Genomic DNA, 22902 nt, shown 5'->3' on the forward strand with positions numbered 1-22902 from the left:
TTAAGGATTCCCCAATGCAATGTTGATACTGAGAAAAACACATACAATTTCTGACCTGTTTCAAAAAATGAAATCCCTTCACTAGATGACATAGCATCATTGACAACCAAGTTCAGAGAATGAGAACAGCAAGGTATTAAAAAAGCTCTCGAGTTCAAATCCCTAATGTGTTGTTGAACTCCTGAATGTTTTCCTTCATGTTTGATCCATTGTCGTAACCCTGGCTATGGATGCTTGCAATGGGAATATTCATATCTGACAATTTTTTAACAATACATTCAGCTAAACTGAGCCTGTTGTGACTTCTACAGAAATGAAACTAACAAAGTGCTCATCAATATTGATATCATTTAGATCCATATTAACCAATCTTACAATTAGTGTTAATAAATTTGTTCAATATGACTGATGTTGGGAGTACAGTCTACAACTATGCTGTAATATTTAACATTATGAACCATAGAAATTATTTCCTTTTTATTACTCCAGAGAGGAGAGAAATCAATTCATTTTGAATGTTTTTTCCAAGACAATGTTGGGTTGATCCATGAGATACTCTCAGTAAATGTTCAGATGTAGCATTATCGAATCTAGCAATTAATTCAACAAGCTTCAAAAAATTGCTATTATTATGAACATACAATTTATCAGATGTTCCCCAAAAGGACAAACATTGTTGAGCTAAAAATTGAACAATGGCAATTAGGCATTCTATTATGCTCCTCCAATGCTGAGCTTCTGCATTTAACAATTTTTGTTGCATTGAATCAATCGTCTGTTCTAATTTAAGCCTAGACGACAACAACTCAATCCACTTTTTTTGGGACTCCAATGGGATTTTAGATTTTTCGTGTTCATTAAGATACAAATATAAATGTCCCCAATCATTATATCCATCAGCAGTGAGTGAAATTTTATTACTGGAAAACAACTTGCAACAGAAACAAATCCAGAAGCTTTTTCTTTACATACACTAACCATGACCAATTAATATGATCTCCATTGCTTAGTTCCTTAGTGTAATGATTTAATGAAAATTGCCAACCATTAGAGCTGCAGGAAAAATGAAGTCGCTTTTTGGTCTTGCCACAGACCTTTCATTATGATTTTGACATCACTTAAAAAGGGATTCCATCTTGTTGAATCAATGTTCATTTCAAGTTCATCACTTAATATTTTTGAAGAGGAAGATGTTAAATCAGTTTTGTTTTCACCCTCATGGTTACTAATATTGACATTACTGAGATCGCAATTAGAAGTACTTGCCATGAGCTTAGAAATTTTGGTTTCGGTTCTTTCATTTATTTTCTCTTCTACTACATTAGCTGTTTCAGTTTTTAGATATTTATGCAATTTTCGTTTGCAATATTCTGCACCTGATAGTTTTTTCTTTTATCAGATATATTGGAATATTAAAATTATTTTAAAACCCAAATTCTAATAACTGTATATAATAAATTAAAAAAAAAAAAAAAAAAGTATTTTTAACAGTCACTGCACAACTGTATTTATGTATTTTGATTCTATTTCTTTAATTGGTTTACTCTTAACCAATTATCTCATTATGATCATTTGGACTCATTGATTAAATAGAGATTTATCCTCAGGTCAAGGTCAATCAACTCACAGCCAACAATGGAATCAGAAATAAATGCAAGATAGAAGGTGTTCTGCTGTTGTCACATCGTCTGATATTAACACTGACAGTGCGATAAATGCAACACAATACTACATTATTTTAAATGATTATGATTTTTAAAAAATATGCACTATAATTAAGTTTTATTATGTAAAAATTTAACTAATGACATCTTGAAGTCTGGTTTCAACAAAATGACTTTTTTATGATTTATTTTTCATATAGTTTAGGCTAATTTTGCCCATCCTCCCAAACTTGCCACCACGTGCAAATGCATGGGTTGCACCATCGATAGAGCTGGCCCTGCACACCATATCCTTACAGTAGTTCTTGTTATAGTGTGCATGTAGTCAGTTTAACCATTTACTTATTATTTTTTTGACAGGGGCACAAGGAAGTGTAAAAAAGGAAAAACTGTTTCCTTCACAAAAGGAGACACCAAGAAAGGTAGAAAATTTATTGACCATTTATTGGTTAAGGGTAGAGTTTAGGAAATGCTGGATAGGAATATGCTACCAGAGAGACACCACTGCTCTATGAGGTGTAGTTCTTGCTTAGTAATTGCTTACTTTCTTTCTATAATGGTGATAGTTGAGTTGATTAGAGAAAATGGCTACAACATGATTTTGGATTTGTAAATAAAAATAACATTTTGAGATTGAGAGTATATCACATAAAACTATTAGGTAAATTAGAACAAATGGACATGGTGTTGGCAGACAGACAAAAGATTATTATATGGTAGTCAAATAGAAGGCAAGTTGGGCCATGGGACTGTACTTGAGCTACTGTCATTCAGTTTGTACATTAAAAATATTGTGAATGATTTGGGGAGGGGGGCGATATCTAATTGTTTGCTAGTGGTGATGATAAACTTGAATAGATTAACAGCATAAACAGTGAATAATGGTTGCCAGTTTAATGTAGAAAAGTAAGGTTATGTATGCTCTTTGGGCTTAAGTGATTGCAAATTGTGTATTATATGGATGGGATTGCACTGCAGAAAATTAATGAGGCTAGAGATTTGTGAATGGTTATGGACAGAGTTTAAGTTCAGATGACATTTGTCAAAAGTGAGCAGAACAGCTTACAGGACCACTTGGATGTTAAAAGAACATACTGATAAGCACAATCATAAGGAAATAGATTTGATACTACCACCTCTAGACAATTTTTCAACTCTGGAAGTTTTGCATTTAGCAAGGGGAAAAAAAAAGTTCCTTTTTTTTTTTTTTTTTTTTCTTGAAGAGAAAAGTGAGTGGAATGAATGGATAGTTTTTAGGCAGTTGTTGAGTGGTTTGTCAGTGAATGCATTTGAGAAGTATGATAAGTGTTGTGTGAATAGTTGCTAGGTGTGGACCTCCTGCAATATCTCTAGATGCCTTGGAGATATTTGTATAATAATATATGTTTAAGACTTCTTCATAAAATATCTAGTTTCCTTTCCAAAGTTACATTAGTATACTATAAAAGACAATAAAACATCTTAGTTTCATTTCATTGCAGTTGTACGATATTATCAAGCCTGGTATTGTGGACTGGAATAGAGTGCATAGAGCATTCAGCAAACTTAAAGCTTTTATGGAGAAGCTTGAAAACTGCAATTATGCAGTAAATTTAGGAAAACAACTAAAATTTTCCTTGGTTGGAATTGCTGGACAGGATATTTCAGAAGGAAATCCTACCCTTACATTAGGTAAGATTAAAGATGCAATTATTCAGTAATCTGTAAATAGTATTGTAATGAGTTGTTTTTGGCATCATTGGATTTATAAAATGTACCAAATTGGGGGAACCAGGGAAATCATCTGTGAATCTGTGCAGACAGAAAATCTGCTTATTGAAGAACCTCATCAGCATTATAAGAAGCATGATCCAATGATAGGAAACATGATCTCACTTGTTTTGGTCTTTTTAATCTCAGTAACACAAGAAGACCTAAACAAGCGAGATCCTTCTAAATAATAAATACAGGAGGATGTATTCTAGTTAGGGATCAGGGAAAGAAGAAATATTCAACATTAAGTTGAATGATGTGAGCAAATTTTTCAAAATGAGAAATTTAGACAGTGAGATTTATTGGTGCATATGGTCCTATGGATGCGTCTAGTAGTGAAGAAAAAGAGGAATTTTTAAAGCAGATGTTCATAAAGAAAATGCTATTTCTTGTTGGTGACTTAGCAGGAAGAAAGAAATTCCATATATATAGAAATATTTTGAAGAATAGGGTTAATTATAATAATTACCTATTAGAGTTCTGCTCAGGACACGCTTGTTATGACAAAAGAATGTTTGCCAGCATAAAAATTTGCATAATTTCACTTAGACAGAATACATGCAAACAGAACAAAAGTCTTGTTGGTTATATTGTTGTTGTTGAGATTGGATATCTTCAGATTTGTTCAAGGTATTGCAATTTGGTGTTAACCAGGATATAACTGAGTATCACATTTTAAAGAAAAATGTTCATCTCAGTTTCGAAAAAAAATGAAGGTGAACAACATCCCTCAAATGTGAATGACTCTGCTATATGGATATTATTTGGGGTTGGAGGAGAGCTTGGAAATAAGAACCAAATCTTAGAGTTAACAATAAAATCTGAAGAAAACTCTGACTCAACAATGGTGTTTCCTGACAGAGTCAAGTTATCTGCAAGAATAGAAAAATCACAACTTCATGCTACACTTGAAGTCTGATGCATTCCTTGGTGAATATCAAAGTTCAGGCAGATTAGCAATGTAACCCTCTTGAATGAAGAAAGTTACAGAAAGAGTTTGGAAAATAAATATAAAAATATAAATGTAGCAAAGTGTTTTAAAAACTATTTAAAAAGCTTTGAAAAATAGATAAAAGATTACCACAAAAAAACAGAAATAAATGCAATATAAATGCTAACTATAAGAATATTCTACATGTCTGGAGTAACTTAAAAAATTAAATGAGATAAGCAGTGACAGAATGGTGATGGAAATTATCCAGTGAGAATGCAATCATAACTACATTCAGTATTCTAAGGAGAAAAAAACTTCATTAATTTAAAATGTGGTAAGGTAGCTGGAGTAATGACATTCAATCAGAAATGCTCAAAATTGGAAATATAAAACATTTTAAGATGTTGCACTTAATAAATTTGGAAGACTTTGTCAGAAATTGACCAGTATGATTGGAATCCTTATCTGTAAAAAGAGATATAAAATTGAATGGGAAATGCAATACTTAAATATGTACTTTTTTTTAGCTTTGTAGAGAATCGTGAAAGCTATGTAAAGAGAGAAGTTATTTAAAATGCAAGAATTTTATGGTCAATGGGATCTTTTACAAAACAATATGCAGCCCTACGCTTAAATGTGTTAGAATTTACTTAAGCTACTTTATGCAGTTGATGTTGCTGAATAAATCCATAACAAATTAAATTACTGCTGTTATAAATTTAGTTTGTAACTTTGGGTATGAAAATCAGCAATAAAAAGACCAAACTCTGAAGTGGGCAGAAATGTGGAAAACATGAACTACACTCTGTGCTACAATTGTGCCTAATGGCACAGTTGTAGCACAAATGACAATTTAAATATAGAAATGCACAAGCTGCTGATACGATAGGGGAGCCAGGTCAATAATTTGCATGTAATATGAGCAAAATTAGCCTTCTTCTTCTTCTTCCTAACATGGATTTTAGGCCAAGTGACCTGTTCTGGTCTCATGCCATCTCTTTCTTGGTCTTCCGAATCTGCTTTTTCTACTTATTTTGCATCTGTATAATATTTTTGGTAGTCTGCTGTTGTCCATTCAATTTAAATGTTCTACCCATTTTTGTTTATACTGTCTTAAGTAATAATTAATTGGTTTTATTTTCAGGGATTGTAAAATTTCTTTATTTGTTTTATGGTCCCACTTGGTATATCCAGCTGTTTTTCTGAGAAACTTCATTTCTGCTGTTTCAATTTATTTTTCATCCTTCCTTTTTATGGTCCATGTTTCACTTCTGTATAGTAGAGTTGGTTTTGAAGGACATTATATAATCTGATTCTAGTGTGTTTTTGTACTAGGGATGGTTTAAATATATTATTTATTATGCCATTTACTTTGACGAAGCTTGATATTTTGGTGTCTGTCTTTTCCTTCTTCGTATGATAAATCACTTATTTAAAATGCAAGAGTTTTATGGTCAATGGGATCTTATAGAAAACAATATACAGCCTACGCTTAAGTGTGTTAGAATTTACTTAAGCTACTTTATGTAGTTGATGTTTGCTGAATAAATCCACAACAAATTAAATTACTGCTGTTATAAATTTAGTTTGTAACTTTGGGTATGAAAATCAGCAATAAAAAGATAGTTTATGTGAGTTAATTCCGTTATTATATTAGTAAGTAATGATAAATCACATCCCGAGTATCTTGAAAGTATTTACTTGTTCTAATATTTTATTATCTGTCACTATTTTACTTCTTATTGGGTTTTCTCCTTTGAGTACCATTATTTTTGTTTTTTCTTTAGATATTGTCATATTATATTGTTTTGAGATATCATTTAATGATTTTAATGATCTTTGTAAATCATCATCTGATGTAGCTAATACTATTTGATCATCTGCAAATAGTAGTATGTATCTATCTTCATTTGTGGTGGTATTTGTATACCAAATGGGTTATACTGTTTCCAGATTGTTATAATTTTATTTATATATATATTGAAAAGCAGAAGTTAGAGGGTACATCCTTGTTGTACTCCTCTTGATATATCTTTCCATTCTGAAATGTATTCTAAATTTAACTGCTATTTTATTTCTGTATATATTTCTTGAATGGATTGTAACAGTTAGTTTGGTATGTTTAAATTGGTTAATATTTTAAACAATTTTTGTCTACTAATTTTGTCAAGCCTTATTAGTCATCCAAGCAAAATCCTGTTAAAAATACTATTGTCAAGAATCGAAAAGAAAATAGAAAACAGACTACCAGATGAACAAGTGGGTTTCCAGAAGTTCAGAAGTACAATCGACCATATTTTTACAATACACATACTAGGCGAAAAATACATAGAACATAACAAAATAATTTGTCACAACTTTTTAGACCTTCAAAAAGCTTTTGATTCAATATGGCACAAGGCATTATGGAAAATTTTAGAACATTATGGTATTGACAACGAAATCATTAGGATTATTACATCTCTTTATTCCTCATCTGATATGAGAATTGAAATTAAAAATTACAGCAGTGAAACGTTCCAGGCATAATGGGGGGGTAAGACAGGGATGCATCTTGTCACCTCTTCTTTTTAATTGTTTTCTGGAATATGTCATAGATGAAGCTCTTCATGAGTATGACACTGGAATAGTATAATAAATTTAGTTTAATCCTTTATCCAAGTGTGAGCAAACAAAGTTTGCGCCTGAAAGGATCTTCTGTAGTAATTGGGTAAGGTGGTACAACACCAGGGCCACTCCTTGCAAAGGTGGAGCAAGCTAACACTCCTATCTCAGTATCTCCCATAATGCAAAACACATCTCCTTGTGGATATGTCTAATGTTATGCATTAAGGGAAGGGCCACTATCCAGACTAGCTTCGACCTTTTTGCGATCTCTTCAGTGGGAGCCAGGCCCAAGTGGAGATACCAGCCAGAAGCATTAGCAAGGTCATCTCTACCTATAGGAGTTGCCAAATGGTGTGCCACCTTTTTAATAAATTACTCTGGATTTAGAGAAAGATGTTGAAAGTTTATTTTTCAGTTGGTTAGAATATAATAAATTTAGTTTAATCCTTTATCCAAGTGTAAGTAAACAAAGTTTGCGCCTGAAAGTATCTTCAGGACTGGGGTAAGGTGGTACAACACCAGGGCAACTCCTTGCAGAGGTGGAGCAATATTGGCAGACTAAGAATAAATAACTTACATTTTGCAGACGATATCGATCTTCTGGCAGAAAGTGAAGATGAATTACAAGAGATAACCAGCCATGTTTTCAGAACATTAAAAAAATATGGATTATACATCTACAAAAAACAAAAACAATGATAACCTCAAAATCAGACACATTGAATTCTTAAAGATACAAATTGGCAATAAACAAATTGAGAATGTAAACAAGCTCACTTATCTAGGAAGCACGTTGAGTCAAGACGGTCGTTCAAAAACTGACATTAAATACCGAATTGCTAAGGCAACCGTGGCCCTACAGAAGTTAAAACCATTGTGGGGAGATAACAGAATAGCAATCACAACTAGACTAAGACTAATTGACACCTTAGCGAATTCTATCCTCTTGTATGGTTGTGAGGCCTGGACTTTATTGAGGGAAGATGAGAGGGGGACTCCTGTCTTTTGAAATAAAAACTTACAGAAGACTTTTGAGAATTCCCTACACTGCTCATGAAACCAATAAAAATGTCTGAAAATTGATTGATTCAGTAGACAGGAGAAGAAGGGAAAATATTCTGACAGTCATCAGAAGAAGATAGATAAAGTGGTTCGTACATGTGGAGAGGGCTAATGGCATTCCAAAACAAGCACTAGAAGGAATCATTCCAGGACCAAGGGTTAGGGGCCGACCTCGATTAAAATGGACTGATAACTTCAAAAAATGCACAAATTCCTCCCTTTCTCAACTGACATCAAGAGCAAGAGACCAAGATGATTGGAGGAGGCTTAAAAAGAATATCACCTACCAGTCATGAATGACCCAACGGTCCATTTAGGACTATGGTAGAGAAGAAGAAGAATTTTGTCAAAGGCTTTTTCATAATCAATAAAGGCCAAGTGTGTTTCTTTTTGAAATTCTCTTCTCTTTTCTATTAATAATTTTAGAGTAAAAATTGGATCTATGCAGATCGGCCTTTTCGGAAACCATTTTAGCTGCTTCTTGTGGCATATGAGAAGCAGCTAAAGAATTGTCAGTACCCTTGACCATTTTGTTTAATTTGAGTCTCTTGTTTGGGTTAGGCCCGAGGGAGTGGAAAGAGGGGAAAATAGTTCCACTGCATAAAGGTGGTTCCAAGACTGCTGTTGTAAATTACCGACCGATTAGCATATCAGGAATCATTGTCAAGGTCTTAGAGAAATTAGTCAAGAAAAGAATACAGGATTGGAAAGATGAAAATAGGATATTATATGGGAGCCAACATGGTTTTGTGAAGGGTAGATCATGCCTCACTAACTTGCTCACGTTTTATAACACAGTGATGGCTGAACTGGATAGGGGTAATGGGTTTACAGTGATACTACTGGACCTTGCCAAGGCCTTTGACAGTATACCACATGGAACCCTAATCAGTAAACTGGAGCAGATGGGAATAGATATAGGGTTGGTGAGATGGATAGGAGGGTGGTTGAAGAAGAGATACCAGAGAGTGGTTTATGCAGGAGTGGAGTCTAAAAGATGGCTTGTGACTAGTGGTGTGCTGCAGGGCTCTGTTCTTGGACCACTGCTTTTCAATTTATTTATCAATGATATAGGAAAGGTTTTGAGAGGAAGTGTTCACTTGTTTGCTGATGATGCAAAGTTGGGTAGAGCAATTGTGAGTGCACAGGATGTCAAAATTTTACACGATGATTTGGATAGTTTGGAGGACTGGGCTAGGAAAAATGGATGTCAATTTAATGTGGCAAAGTGTAAGGTTATGCACTTTGGGGTGAAAAGAATAGCATCAGTATATCGCATTGGTGGAACTGTACTCCAGGAGATTGAGGCCAGGGATTTGGGAGTGTTTGTGGATAGGGAATTGAAGTTTAGGGGGTACATTGCAAAAGTGACTAAATCAGCTCATCAAATCACTTAGCTTCTGAAAAATACTTTAACATGCAGAGACAAACAAGTTGTTGTTCCTCTGTATCGAGCCTTGATAAGACCCCATCTGGACTACTATGCCCAGTTATGGGCACCAGGGTTTCTTCGTGATGGGGAGGAAGTGGAGAGGATCCAGAGACAAGTGACTAAGATGATAGTCTGTGGAATGAACCTTATGAGAATAGGTTGAAGATTTGTGGGTTGCAGAGATTGGACGATAGGCGAAGGAGGGGTGATATGATTGAGACATTTAAATTACTGAAGGGTTTCTATAAGATTGATCCAGAAGATATTTTTGAAAATATGACTGGTGGTGGGAGGACTAGGGGCCATACATGGAAGCTGGGCAAGAGCGTGGTTGACAAGGGTGTTAGAGCTAGGTTTTTTTACTTGGAGAGTGGTGAATGAGTGGAATAAGCTTCCAGAGTCTGTTGTGGGTGCTACAACCGTGAATGAGTTCAAGGCAGGGTATGATAGATACTGTGTCAATGTCGAATAGTTGTTCTTGACATGATGTTAGGGCCTCCCTCGATGAGTCTGTCGACTCCTTGGAGTTGCCCGGAACAATAATAATAATAATAATTTTGTTCTTCTAGTAGTTTGTCCTCTACAATACTGCTTAGCTTTTCTTTTAATATTCCTGCATATATTTTATTTCTTGTATTCAGCAGACTAATTCCCATATAGTTATTGCAATCTTCTTTATTTCTTTTTTATATATTGGGATAACCAGATTTTCCAGACATCCAAACCATATTAAAAAATTTCAGAAGTCTTTCATTAAATTTTCCACTTACATTTTTGTATAATTCTATATTTATATTGTCTTCTCCTGGAGTTTTCCTATTTTTCATCTTCTTTATTGTATTTTTAAGTTCTAACATTGTGATATTTTCTATTAGGTCATTCTTTGTTTTATAAAATTTTATTTCATTGTTCTCATCTGTCCAGAGATTTTGGAAATAGGTCACCCATTTTTCTAAATCTATTGTTCGTATTTTTATCTTTTTTTTTATTTCTTTATTCATGTATTTTATTACTTTATAGGTTTTGGGGTGTGGCTTAAATAAATCCTTTTATAGTTCTGTTATGAAATTGTTCCACCTCTCTCTGTGTTTTTTCCTTACTTCTCATTTTGCAATTGCACAGTCACTTTTATACTCTATTCTGCTTCTATTGTTTTGGAATTTAGCCATTTCTGGTAACTGTCCTTTTTTGTTTTTAATGTGCTTTCTATTTCTTTGTTCCAGTCTTGTAGTCCTCTTTTTCTAATCCATTTGCACTTTATTCCTAAGGTTTCTGTTGCTGCTTTTGTGAGAATTTGTTTCAAATTTTCCCATCTTCTATGTCACTTGATTCATGTGTGATTTCTGTTTTTAAGTTTGTGCATTTTTGATATTGTTGTCTAACGTGGAGATCCTGTAATGAAGAAATTTTGTAGCTTGGTTACAAGAATTTTCAATTTTATGTGTTTTTAGCCACTTCTTTTAAATCGAATTCTTGCTGATACCATATAATGATCAGAGTTTAATTCAAAGCCTCGATATGCTCTTACATCTAAAATGAACTCTGCTAATTTAAATTTTGCAATAACATAGTTAATTATTGATTTGTATCCTATGGCTGACCAAGTATATTTATGTATTTCCTTGTGATTAAACACTGAATTCATTATTCTCATATTATTATATCTCATATTCAGTGTCTCCATAGTATAATTGGAAGAATGAAGGTGCTTTGCGCCCTTCGATTGGAAAAGTCCTAAGTTCGATTCTCATGACGGGAGTAATCTTTATATGGACTTTTTCAATTGAAGGTGAGTTAACCGATCTCGTACGGAGGTAGCAGGGTTTTTCATCCCGCATACAGACAAATCGGCCCTTCAGAACACACACAATCTACAGTCAAAAAATACTGGTTGTGGTGGTGGGCAGTAGATGCCATTGATGTAGATAATTGGTATTAGATGTTCGGTCTAGTGGTGGAGACAGAGAGTAGTACAGTAGGTGTCCTTCTGCAATGAGTCTTCAGACTCTTTGGAGGTCTCACGAATAATAATAATAATAATTATAAATGACAAAATCACGCCGTCTGCGACCATTTTGAGTACATGTACCTTCGCCAAATTTTCTTATGTTTGTTTTGTATTTTTTGTTTTCTATTCTGGCATTTAAATCTCCTGCTAGTAGTAAATAGTCAGTTTTATTTGTTTTATCTATGGCATTCTGTAATTCTTTATAAAATATATTACTATGTTCTTCTTTTCACATTTCCTAGGAACTGTGTTTTTACATTATGGAAAATACCAAAGAATAGCGATCTGAACTTTACTCACTTTTGCAACGAGTTGCCTGGTATTGTACTACTAGGACTACTTGCATTAGCTTATGCTAGTATTCGCCGATATTTTTATAGTTTACTATATTCGGCATGAAATTCTCTGATTCCAATCTCTGAGTTTCTTATTCGGTTTTAAAACAATGTGGGATTTAATATCCCCTTAATTTAAATAGTGTTTATATCGCTGAAATGAAGCCTGTTGGCTCTTTATATTTAAGCAGATCTAACAGCATTTACTCTGTTAGGGCATTAGGGTTATACTGCCCTAGTGAGCAAAATTAGCCAAAACATCAAATTAGCATTATAGAAAACTGTCTTCAAACTAATTTTAGCATAGCAATCTGAGAGTTGGGATAAAAATATAAACAGGGATTTGAAGATAGGACTACAGATTTAAGAAAATTAGGTGACTGAATAGATGAGATCACTGGTTGGATCATAATAAAAATTGAAACAGCGGAAAAAGGACTTGACATTAGCATTCAAGAATGCATGAGTAGAGCTAATTTGTATTGGTATGGTTACATGAACAGAAAGAAAGAGAAATGTTTAACAAAATTCATGCCAGCACATTTTTGTTATGATCTAGAAGAAACTAGCATATACGTGTTTTAATGCAGTTAGTATTTCCTTAAACTGAAATATAAAGTCTGACATATTGGAGACCTGCAAATAATAGATACATTTGGAAGCAAACTGTTCATAGGATGCTAGTTATAATGAAAAATTCGAAGTATATTATTATCATAGTACTTGAATTCAAACCAACTGGAGTTAGCAACCCATATTTTTCCTTTATGGCAGTATTTGAGAAATCATGGAAATAAGGATTTCTGTTTAAGATTTGTTGATCTGAAGCATATGATAACAATACTAAGGGATACATATATTGAAATTGCTTATACATATGTGGCAATTTGTCAGTTGGATGAAGAATGCACAAGATGTTTTGATATTATATCAAGCATAGGTTATACCCCCCTAACTCCGTTGTTATGTATAATTCTTTTCGGAAAACATTAAGAAACGTGATCTTAATGTTGGCATTCTCTTAAATCTGAAACATATCTTCAATTATTTAACCAAGTTAAATAATTTCTCTTTGGTATGCAAATCAGCAATATAACTATAACAAAGCGCACACACACACACACACACACACACACACACACACACACACACACACACACACACACACACACACACACACACACACACACACACACACACACACACACACTAAGTAATGAAACTGTAGAATAGATTATATATTTTAGTTACTTAGTCACTATTTTCAGGTAAGGTGACAAGATGAATATGAAAATAAAATAAAAGGTTAGTATGATGGAAAGTTATTTTAATGCTTTTATATCGATTATGAGTTAAATTAGCCAAGATAGGAAACTAGCAGAACAAGAGTGCATTCAGAACAGCAGTGTTGAATAAAAAGACAGCTTTCATGAAAGCAGTGTTAATATTCATGCTTTAAAGAAATATGTTGTAAGTTTATTTTCAGTCTTCAGGACTGAGGCAACTCGTAGTAAAGGAATGACCAAGCTCTCATCATTCCTTGTCTCAATATCTCCCATAATGCAAAGCACATTTCCTTGTGGACATGTATAATACTATTCATTAAGGGAAGGACCAGTTTCGACCTTTGTTGCGGTCTCGTCAGTGGGAGCCAGACCCAGAAGTGGTGGTACTAAGGCAGAAGCAATGGAGAGGTCATATTTACTTATACGAGTTGCCAAAAGGTGTACCACCTTATTATTAAAGTACTCTGGATTTAGAGAAAGATGTTGGAAGTTTATTTTCCACTTGGTTAGACTATAATAAATTTTGTTTAATCCTTTATCCAATTATAACCAAACAAACTTTGCGTCTGAAGTATCTTCAGGGCTGAGGCAACTCAGTATCAGTATCTCCCATAATGCAAAGCACATCTCCTTGCAGACATGTATAATGCTATGCAATAAGGAAAGTGCCACTACCCAGACTTATCTCAGGGAGACAAGGAGTGATGAGAGCTTGGTCTACCTTTACTACGAGTTGCCTCAGTCCTGAAGAGACTTCAGGCGCAAGCGTTGTTTGCTTACACTTGGATAAAGGATTAAACTAAATTTATTATAGTCTAACCAAGTGGAAAATAAACTTCCAACATCTTTCTCTAAATCCAGAGTACTTTAATAATAAGGTGGTACACCTTTTGGCAACTCGTATAAGTAAATATGACCTCTCCATTGCTTCGGCCTTAGTATCACAACTTCTGGGTCTGGCTCCCACTGACAAGACCTCGAAAAAGGTCGACACCGGTCTGAGTAGTGGCCCTTCCCCTAATGCATAGCATTATACATGTTTGCAAGGAGATGTGCTTTGCATTATGGGAGATCCTGAGACAAGGAGTGATTGAGAGCTTAGTCCACCTTTACTACGAGTTGCCTCAGTCCTGAAGATACTTCAGGCAAAAACTTTGTTTGCTTACACTTGGATAAAGGATTAAACTAAATTTATTATATTCATGCTTTAAGTTTTTTAAAAGGACTGTACTATTGTAAGACTTTCAACCTGATTTTAATGTACAAACAGAGATTTTTTTTTTTTTTTTTAGAAATAAAACAGTTCATCAGAGACAAGAAACGAAAGATATGGGAGTTTTGAGGAAAATTGGGATAGTGAACAGATGACATTAGTGGCAGTATCACATTAAAAATGAAGATATTAGAAAGAATTGTGTCATTATTAGCATGATAACATCATCAAATTCCTGATTAAGGGGTGTACACTTCCTGTCTACAATTTTCTTCCAAATCAGTCTGTTAAATGTCAAGACTCCGACATTCTCAGATCTTATATTTCTATCTTCTAAGGCTCTTTTTTACTGTATCAATCCACCTATATCTTGGTCTTCCTCTGCGTCTTTTTCCTGTTAGCCTGGCAGAGAACACTTGTTTTGCTGTCCCATTCTGTTTAAGTGACCATACCACCTGATTAGCTCTGCTAATGCATTCCTGGATGCTAACAATATCAAGTTCTTTCCTAATATCCTCATTTTTAATATGATATTGCCATTGATGCCATCCGTTCATGCACCTAATTTTTCTCAGGATTCTCATATCTGCAGTCTCTAGTCTTTGGTCAAGCGTTTTACTTCTGACCCAACTCTGAGATCCATAAGTTAAAACTGGTTTGAACACTGTCATGTATACAGCTGATTTAGTGTTTTGGCTAATTTCTCTCTTATTCGATGTAAATTTATTCAGTTGACTTGCTACCATACCAGCTTTGTTGATTCTTTTGTCTATTTCAATATTTAATTTACCATCTTCACTGAAAATCGAGCCTAAGTAGCTGAAATGTTTCACTTGTTCTGTCGGTTCTCCATTCACAATGCAGTTGATATTTTCATTGCTTCTCCTGTTTTCATTGTCTTTGTCTTTTTATTGCTGATCTTCATATCATATCTATTACAACAGTTATTCAATTTAGTCAGGGAATCTTGCAGACTTGTAGCAGATTTATTTAGAAGTATAATATCATCCACATAAAGCAAAGAGCTGAGATTAACATCTCCAATTTTGTATACGAAATCATCAGGTTTAATGCCACTTTCCTTCATAATGTGATCCATATAGATAATGAATAATGGAGGGGATAATGTACATCCTTATCTCACACCAGATTTAACATTAAACCATCTGACTGTACTTCCTTCAATTCCAACTGCTGACTTACAACTCAAATAAAGACTAAGTATTGCTTCATATAATGTCCCATTGACACCATATAACTGTAGCGTTTTGAATAGCTTCTCTCTTGACATATGCCTTTTCCAAATCTACAAAATTTAAATACAGATCTTTGTTATAGTCCCATAATTTCTCAACTATTTGTCATAAAGTAAAAATCTGATCCTGACAGCCTGTATTTGGCTTGATTCTAGCTTGTTCTTCACCAACCTTCTCTTCCACAATCCTTCTCAACCGTTTTGCAAGTACAGGTATCCCTTGCTTAATTTGATTAACGTGGCAATTCCTTGATATATGTGGCAAGAGTTTTGATTAATGCGCATTTAACCCTGCGGCGCTCGCAGCTGATCTGACAGATATATGCAAAATGTTAAAAATAAATATTCTTACACAATTCAGTGTATAGCTGGAGGTCATGAATAGCTGTGCATTCATATGTTACGAGTGATATTCCACACATTTGGTCCTTGTTGGGAATCCAACAAGGACCAAAAGTTGCTTTCTGTAAATCCTCCAAAAATTCCTCCACTTCTACCTTAGTAGAACCTTCTGTGGGACCATAGGCACAAATAAGTCTCATTGTCTAGTTCCACATTCTGATATATGCCCACATCACTACTTGAGACTGCCTTCCATTCAAGAAGATTAGCCTCGTATTTTGTGTTGAATACTATAGCTACTTCCTCTTTTCCTAGATTGTCATTGCCTGAATATAACATTTTGTATTTACTGCTCAGAAAGATCTCACTAGTTTTTGCCTTTTTTGTTTCACAGTTATCCCTGTTATGTCGACCTGGTACTTATCTAGTTCTTCAGCTCATTCCATTTCTTTGCTATTCAGGCATCTTATGTTGAAAGTACCGATCTTGAACTCTGGTGATGTTGATTTGAGGTGGGTTTTTAGAATTTCTTCTAGTACTGACTTTTCGCTGTTTGCCCTGTTTTCCTGGCAAAAACAACGGGAACCTTGTTTAACCGGGTGACGCCCCTGCCGGCATGAAATTCTTTCATGTTATACCATCATTTTATGTTTTCGTTTAAGCCAATAAGAATATAATTTGGTCAGCTAAATCCCAAATTGGCGGCCCATCCTCGTTTGTTCACTATCCAGATAGATACCTAACAGGGTGCACCACGAGAAGGTGAGGATTGGATGCTAGGTCAGAAGCCCTGGTTGGTTCTCCGCATTCATTTAAAGGCTATTTTAAGTTTTCCTCTCTGTTATATAGCTTTGACCCTTAAGCACCTCAGCATTATTAGCATTCAGGAATTAGTAACTGAGGCTAATTCAAAATAGTATTGTTACGTTTATATGAAAGATGAAAGTTTAGCAAAACAAGTGTCTGAAGCAAAATAGCAAGAAAAGACGCAGCCAAATACATGTGGTTTGATACAGTAAGACTAGATGAAATCAAAGACCTCATAGACTGAACATTTTGAAAGAAGGTTGATTTGAAATTAGCTATGCAATCTCAATTAAGTTGCTGTCATATCTTGTATACTCTTAAGAGTACACCTTGGAATGATGATAAAATTGAAATGTACCATGTATAAAATTGTGTGATATATTGCATATCTCCTTCTGTTAATGCCTCCATTATTTAACTCTAAATGCTTGAGTACCGAAGCTTCTAATTTGATATGTAACTTTTGCACAGAGCTGCAAAATTTGAAAATTTCCAAGGATATTACTCGGCCTCCGTAGCTCAGTCAGTATAGACAAAGCCTTTGGTCGGAAAGACCTGGGTTCGATTCCCGTCAGTGAGTGAGTGAGTGAGTGAACTTTATCTGGACTCTTTCGACTAAAGGTGGGTTACTCCTTCGTATACGAAGGTAGGGGATTTTTTTGGCCATTCTGGTTGGCTAATTGGTTAGCATAATCCCCTCTCCAGTCAAAAGGCTGCAGGTTTGAATCTCGCCATGAGCATGAATGTTTGTGATTGTGTGTGGAAATATTTGTGGTGGTAGTCGGCGATAGTGTAGTTGCAGCTCGTTGTAGTTGGTGGATTGAGTAGTGGAGACAGAGCTCTAGAGCAGGTACCCTCTCCCTCGATGAGTCCTTGGACTACCTGGAGGTGTCACATAATAAAAATAATATGATTGAATTTTATCCAACATAAGGCCTTTTGTTTTAAATGAAATAAACTTGAATTAAAGTTATATATAATTGAGTCATAGTATTTTCTCTACCCTCAAGGAAAAATACCAACAATATTTGATGATAAAATAAGTATTCATTTACTTATGCATAAGTTTTCTCTGATAATTACAGTATATGGGTCATTATCGCTCAGTGTTGTGAAAACTTGTGCAGATATGGAAATCTTCATTTTAAAGAATGCACGAAACAAGTGATGATTTAGATAAGCAATAGTCTTCTGTAGAAAGAGTAAGATTTAGATGTCAAATAAATCAGAATTTCTGTTATGATGTTCATAACTCTTTTATTTTTGCAATAGATAGTTTGAGAGAGACATAGACAACGTGTGAACTGTTGGCTTAACATGGGGAATTGAAAAAATTCTTTCTCACTGAAATTTCATCCTTAACCTCCCTATTAGCTGAGATGGATGAAATAGTGAGTCCAAATTGCACTTTTTATCCATTTATTCAATAGGTGTTACATAATCTTATCCAGATTTAGCTGGTCGTCTATAGACGTCATGGCCTGTTGGGGGGTTAACACAGTTCCAGAGTGAAAAGTTAATTTCTGTGGTATACAATAAATCCTGGTTAAATAAAACTTGAATACTCATAACGATTCTGTATTATTTTCGGCCAGTACAACCCAGTTTTATGTTAATTCTTGCATACTTGAATGCTGTATTCAAGAGCTTGTTTAGCTGGACTATGCCCCAGCCGGCATGAAATTTTGTCATGTTGTACCATTATTTTGTATTTTGGTTTAAACCGATAAGAATATAATTTGGTCGGCTAAATCCCAAATTGCCAGCCCATCCTCATTTGTTCAGTATCCAGGTAGATACCGAACAGGGTTCACCACGAGAAGGTGAGGATTGGACATTAGGTCAGAAGCCCTGGTTGGTTCTCCACATTCCTTTACAGGCTATGTGGAGGTCTCCTCTCAGTTATACAGCTTTGTCCCTTAAGCACCCTGCAATTAATAATAATAATAATAAATTCGTAAACATATCTGGCTGGAATTGATTGGCTATATATACATGAAAAATCTGGATTTCCTTAATGTTTACACTTCAAAAAAGTGATATTCCCCAAGATGTAAAAAACAACAACTTAATCCTGGTATGTGAAATTAATTACAGCAATACTATTTTGTAAAAATTGCCTCACACTGTTTGCATAATTATCCTATCTAATAATGATTGCTTTTGTTTCTTGAAATCAATATTGTTTGCGCACTGTCTGTGTGTAGTCGATCTTTGGCACAAGCAAGGGTTTTTTTCTCCAAAAAATCAGATTTTAACTTGACAGTCCAAAACCCAAGCATAGAACTCACACTATTTCTGTTGTATTCTCCTCCCTGAATGCCAGTAAAAATCATTGATAGGTTTGGGCCAGTTGCAGTGTTAAGTTATACTCTCCAGGAAGTGACATACCTTTCTTGTGCAAAGTATACCTCCTGGGCAAGGGAGAACTCAGATGATGACAATTCCAAATTGGTGAACCTACAAAGAAAATAAAAGGGAAGAAGAGGGGGGAAATATCATTCTGAAATATAACATTATAAAATTCATAATGTAAATATAACATAATGAAATCAAATATCATAACACAAATAACACAGAAATATGAAGAGTGTCTATTTTAGAGTGTCTATTTTAGAGTGTCTAAAATAGACACTCTTCATATGTCTAAAATTTCATATGTCTAAAATAGACATATGAAAAGCATGCTGGCTTTTCATATGCTTTTCGTAGCAGTGTCACGTTATATTAAAAAAGTTATTTTCAGAAATTTATCCACTAATAGGGAACATAGCTTCATTTAGACCTACAAGATAGGTTAGTTTTATCCTTTTAGTTGTGATAGTACGTCTAATCTTCCTACCATAAGACTGTTTGTAACAGAAGCACTAGCTAGAGTTATTTTTGTACTCGTATAGTATGATAACACTGGCATAAAATTAAAAGAATCTCATAAAGCAGTAGATCATATTTGGATCTTTTTCTTAGCTGCAATAATTGTACTGTTGGCTGTGAACAGTATTAAATTTCTATACTGAAATCTGCACACATAAACTTGATTCTAGATATATAATTTTGCTGTGATAACTCCTATTTTCAAGAATTTTATTATCTTATTATTACGTGACACCTCCAGGGAGTCCAAAGACTCATCAAGGGAGGGCATTCTCCACAACTCATCATCTCCTCCACTCAGTCCACCAACTACACTAACTGCAGCTACCACCATGATCATCTACACCAACGCCATCTACCACCACCCACCACCGCTAGTATTTTCACAGACAATCACAAACATCCATGCCCATGGCAGCATTCGAACCCACAGCCTTTCTGCTGGAGAGCAGATATGCTAACTACTCGGCCAACAAGGTCGGCATTTTTGTTAGAGAAAAGTAGAACTTGGATATGTGAACTTGTAAATTTTATTACTAGCCATCAGTAAATTCATTAAAGCAGAATGGCTTTACCTTTCTTCAGAGTTATTCCACATTAGAAGAATGTTATAATTGTTTCCTAAGCAGAATATTTTTTTTAAATGAACATATTGTTAAATTATTAAACTGTTTTCTTTTTGGGTACTTAGAAGTGTGATGACTCTGTTTCTTAATTATTGAGAAAGTAAGGATAATTTTTAAGAATAGGAGAGAATTGTCAGAGCATAGTTATATATCTAGGATCAGACTTGTGTGCTTAGGTATCATAAAATTAATAGAAAAGATTAATTTTCTTGTAGCCACTAAACAACTATCTCTGCTGTATGTGTGCGACATATGTGCATAAAAATTTTTACAATGCCAAAATAATACATCCGCCTGCTATTGTGGTTTTATGTTTTAATAAATTTGCAGTTTGTTGATAGTAGTGAGGGCAATTTTGTAATTGGAATATTTGAAGATGCATTTGATGGCTTGAATATATATGGGAATTTTAAGACACTGTGGGATTTAGATAATTTGCTTTAGGAAGAAGGTGCACAATTTTGGGCTGAATGAATGACATTTTTTATTGGTTGTTTGGGTATATTGGTGAAAATGGAAGTGTCATCAGTAGGTAGTAAGATCTTGGAGAAAGTAGTGAGGGACCATATACAGCATTGGGCAGATGAGGGTAATGTTATCTGTGAGAGTCAACATGGATTTGTGAAGGGGGCGCTCTTGTTTTAGCAATATGCTAGCCTTTTATGATATGATATGATAAAGTTACAAGAGCATTAGATGAGGGAAGGGCATATACTGCCATTTTCCTAGACTTAGCGAAGGCATTTGACAGGATGCCACATGATAAGCTGATATTCAAGTTGCAGCAAGGGTCTGAATGTTGGATTGGTCAACTGGATTCAGGATTGGCTGTCCGATAGGTATCAGAGAGTTGTGTATGGTGGAGCAGTATCAAAGAGGCAAGAGGTTAAAAGTGGTGTTCCTCAGGGCTCAGTGCTGGGACCTATATTGTTTAACCTTTATATCAATGCCATTGTCCTTGAATTGCAAGGGGATATTCAGTTGTTTGTGGAGATGTGAAGCTGAGAAGGGTTATTAGTAATAGTGAACAGCAGGAAGAAGTCATAACAAGGGGCCATCCCTGGAAGTTACGAAAGGAAACTGTGAGCAAGAGGGTGAGGAGTGGTTTCTTTGCATGGAGGGTGGTTGAACCATGGAATGCATTGCCTGATGGAGTGGTGAGATCGAGAACGGTCAATGCGTTTAAGGAGTGGTATGATCGACTTTGTGTTCCCTAGGAGGGACCTCCCTCGATGAGTCTTGATAGACTTGTGTTTCTTAGAAAGGACCTCCCACGATGAGTCTTTTGACTCCATGGACGCCTGAATAATAATAATAATAACAATAAAAAATATTTTAGTAACTGAAGTCAGTAATTGCAAACATTAATGCATTGTGTTAATGTGATCTGATATGCTAAAGGTTCATAGGAAGAGAAATATAGCCATTTCCATTGTTGGTGGGTTTATGGGTTTACCTTAGTACTAACATGATGACCTGATCCAGTTAGGGTCAAATTTAAGACATTTATAGATTTATTTTTGCAGTTGGAGAGAATTTGAATTTCTGGCTGAAAGTGTTCAAAGAACCAAATAGTTTTTATGTGGCATTCCTGTTACCGATGTGTAGAATATCTACTGTAGTAAGAGTTGCCAGTGGGGGAGGGGAAAGGATAGAAATTGTTTCCATATGGGAGAGAAGAATTCACAGTTGACCACTAATGTTTTAGCTTATGGGAAAATCTGTTTGTAAATATTGTCATTGTAGTTAAAGAAATTTGCTGAGATTATTACTTTAATTAGTGAAAGAATATCAGAAGTGGGTAATTTCTTCATTTTATTAGGTTGTGGTCATATATATGCAGCGTATGTGTGTAGATAATGTACAGAGTTTTTAGGCACATCGACGTTGATATATAGAGAAGTATCAGAAGGAGAGAGAAAATCGTGATTTGGTACTTTGTTTACTGTGCTTGAAGAGTTTGTAGTATTTTAAAAGTAGAATGGCTTTATCATTCTACAATAATACAATGTACCATAATAAATTAATTTTTTAGTAATGATTTTATTAGTTGTGAGATACGTTTCGATAAGGGCGCTGTTGTGGTATGGTGGTTTGTATGGGAGATATGTGATAATCCAGTTTATGTACCTTACTTGTCCAAAAATAGCCTGAAGACGGTTGATTATTTTTTAAGGAAGTATTTATCTATCTTGTCTTCTTTGAGTTGATGTAAAAGTTTTCTGATTTTTTTTATAATACTAGAAGTGGAATCTTCTCTAATTATTCTATAGTATTAATGCCATTAATAACATCGAAAATTTTATTATGGTAATCAGTTTTGTCAATTGTGAGAGTAATATTTCCTTTATCCACTTATTAGTAATAATATTAGGTTTATTTGGATGGAATGGGAGAGCCAAAGCCCTCATTTCACTAAGAATTATTTCTGATGATCAGTCTGAGAAAGCATTTGGATCTGCAGAATGAAAACAGTCAAACCACAGAAAGGAGCAGTATAAATCACATGACTCGTTTCATGTGGCACCCTTGTAATCCCAGAAGACTCATGACTGAGAATGGCTGGGTGAGAGTTGTTCCATAGTGAAAGAAACTTTTTTTTATTTTGTTTTATTATTATTATTTTTTTTTAAATATAGCTTCCACCCATGAAAGTCTTCTGTAAACCTATAGTACATTCATACCGCGGGTTGGCAAGGGATTTT

At 34.7% G+C, this 22902-nt stretch overlaps 1 protein-coding gene across 1 annotated transcript in view; it reads left to right on the forward strand.

Annotated features, from left to right (window-relative positions):
- The window catches only part of Fim (plastin-2 fimbrin), a 324337-nt gene that overhangs the window by 259017 nt on the left and 42418 nt on the right, over positions 1 to 22902 (forward strand). The window contains exon 10 of the mRNA XM_090409824.1: positions 3146 to 3335. Within this exon, the coding sequence (XP_090265950.1) occupies positions 3146 to 3335 (190 nt within the window). The remainder of the gene's footprint in view (positions 1 to 3145; positions 3336 to 22902) is intronic.

The sequence above is a fragment of the Typopeltis vanoorti genome, chromosome 20, assembly GCF_054136105.1.
Source record: "Typopeltis vanoorti isolate ZY-2024b chromosome 20, IOZ_Tvanoo_1.0, whole genome shotgun sequence".
NCBI lineage: Eukaryota > Metazoa > Arthropoda > Arachnida > Uropygi > Thelyphonidae > Typopeltis > Typopeltis vanoorti.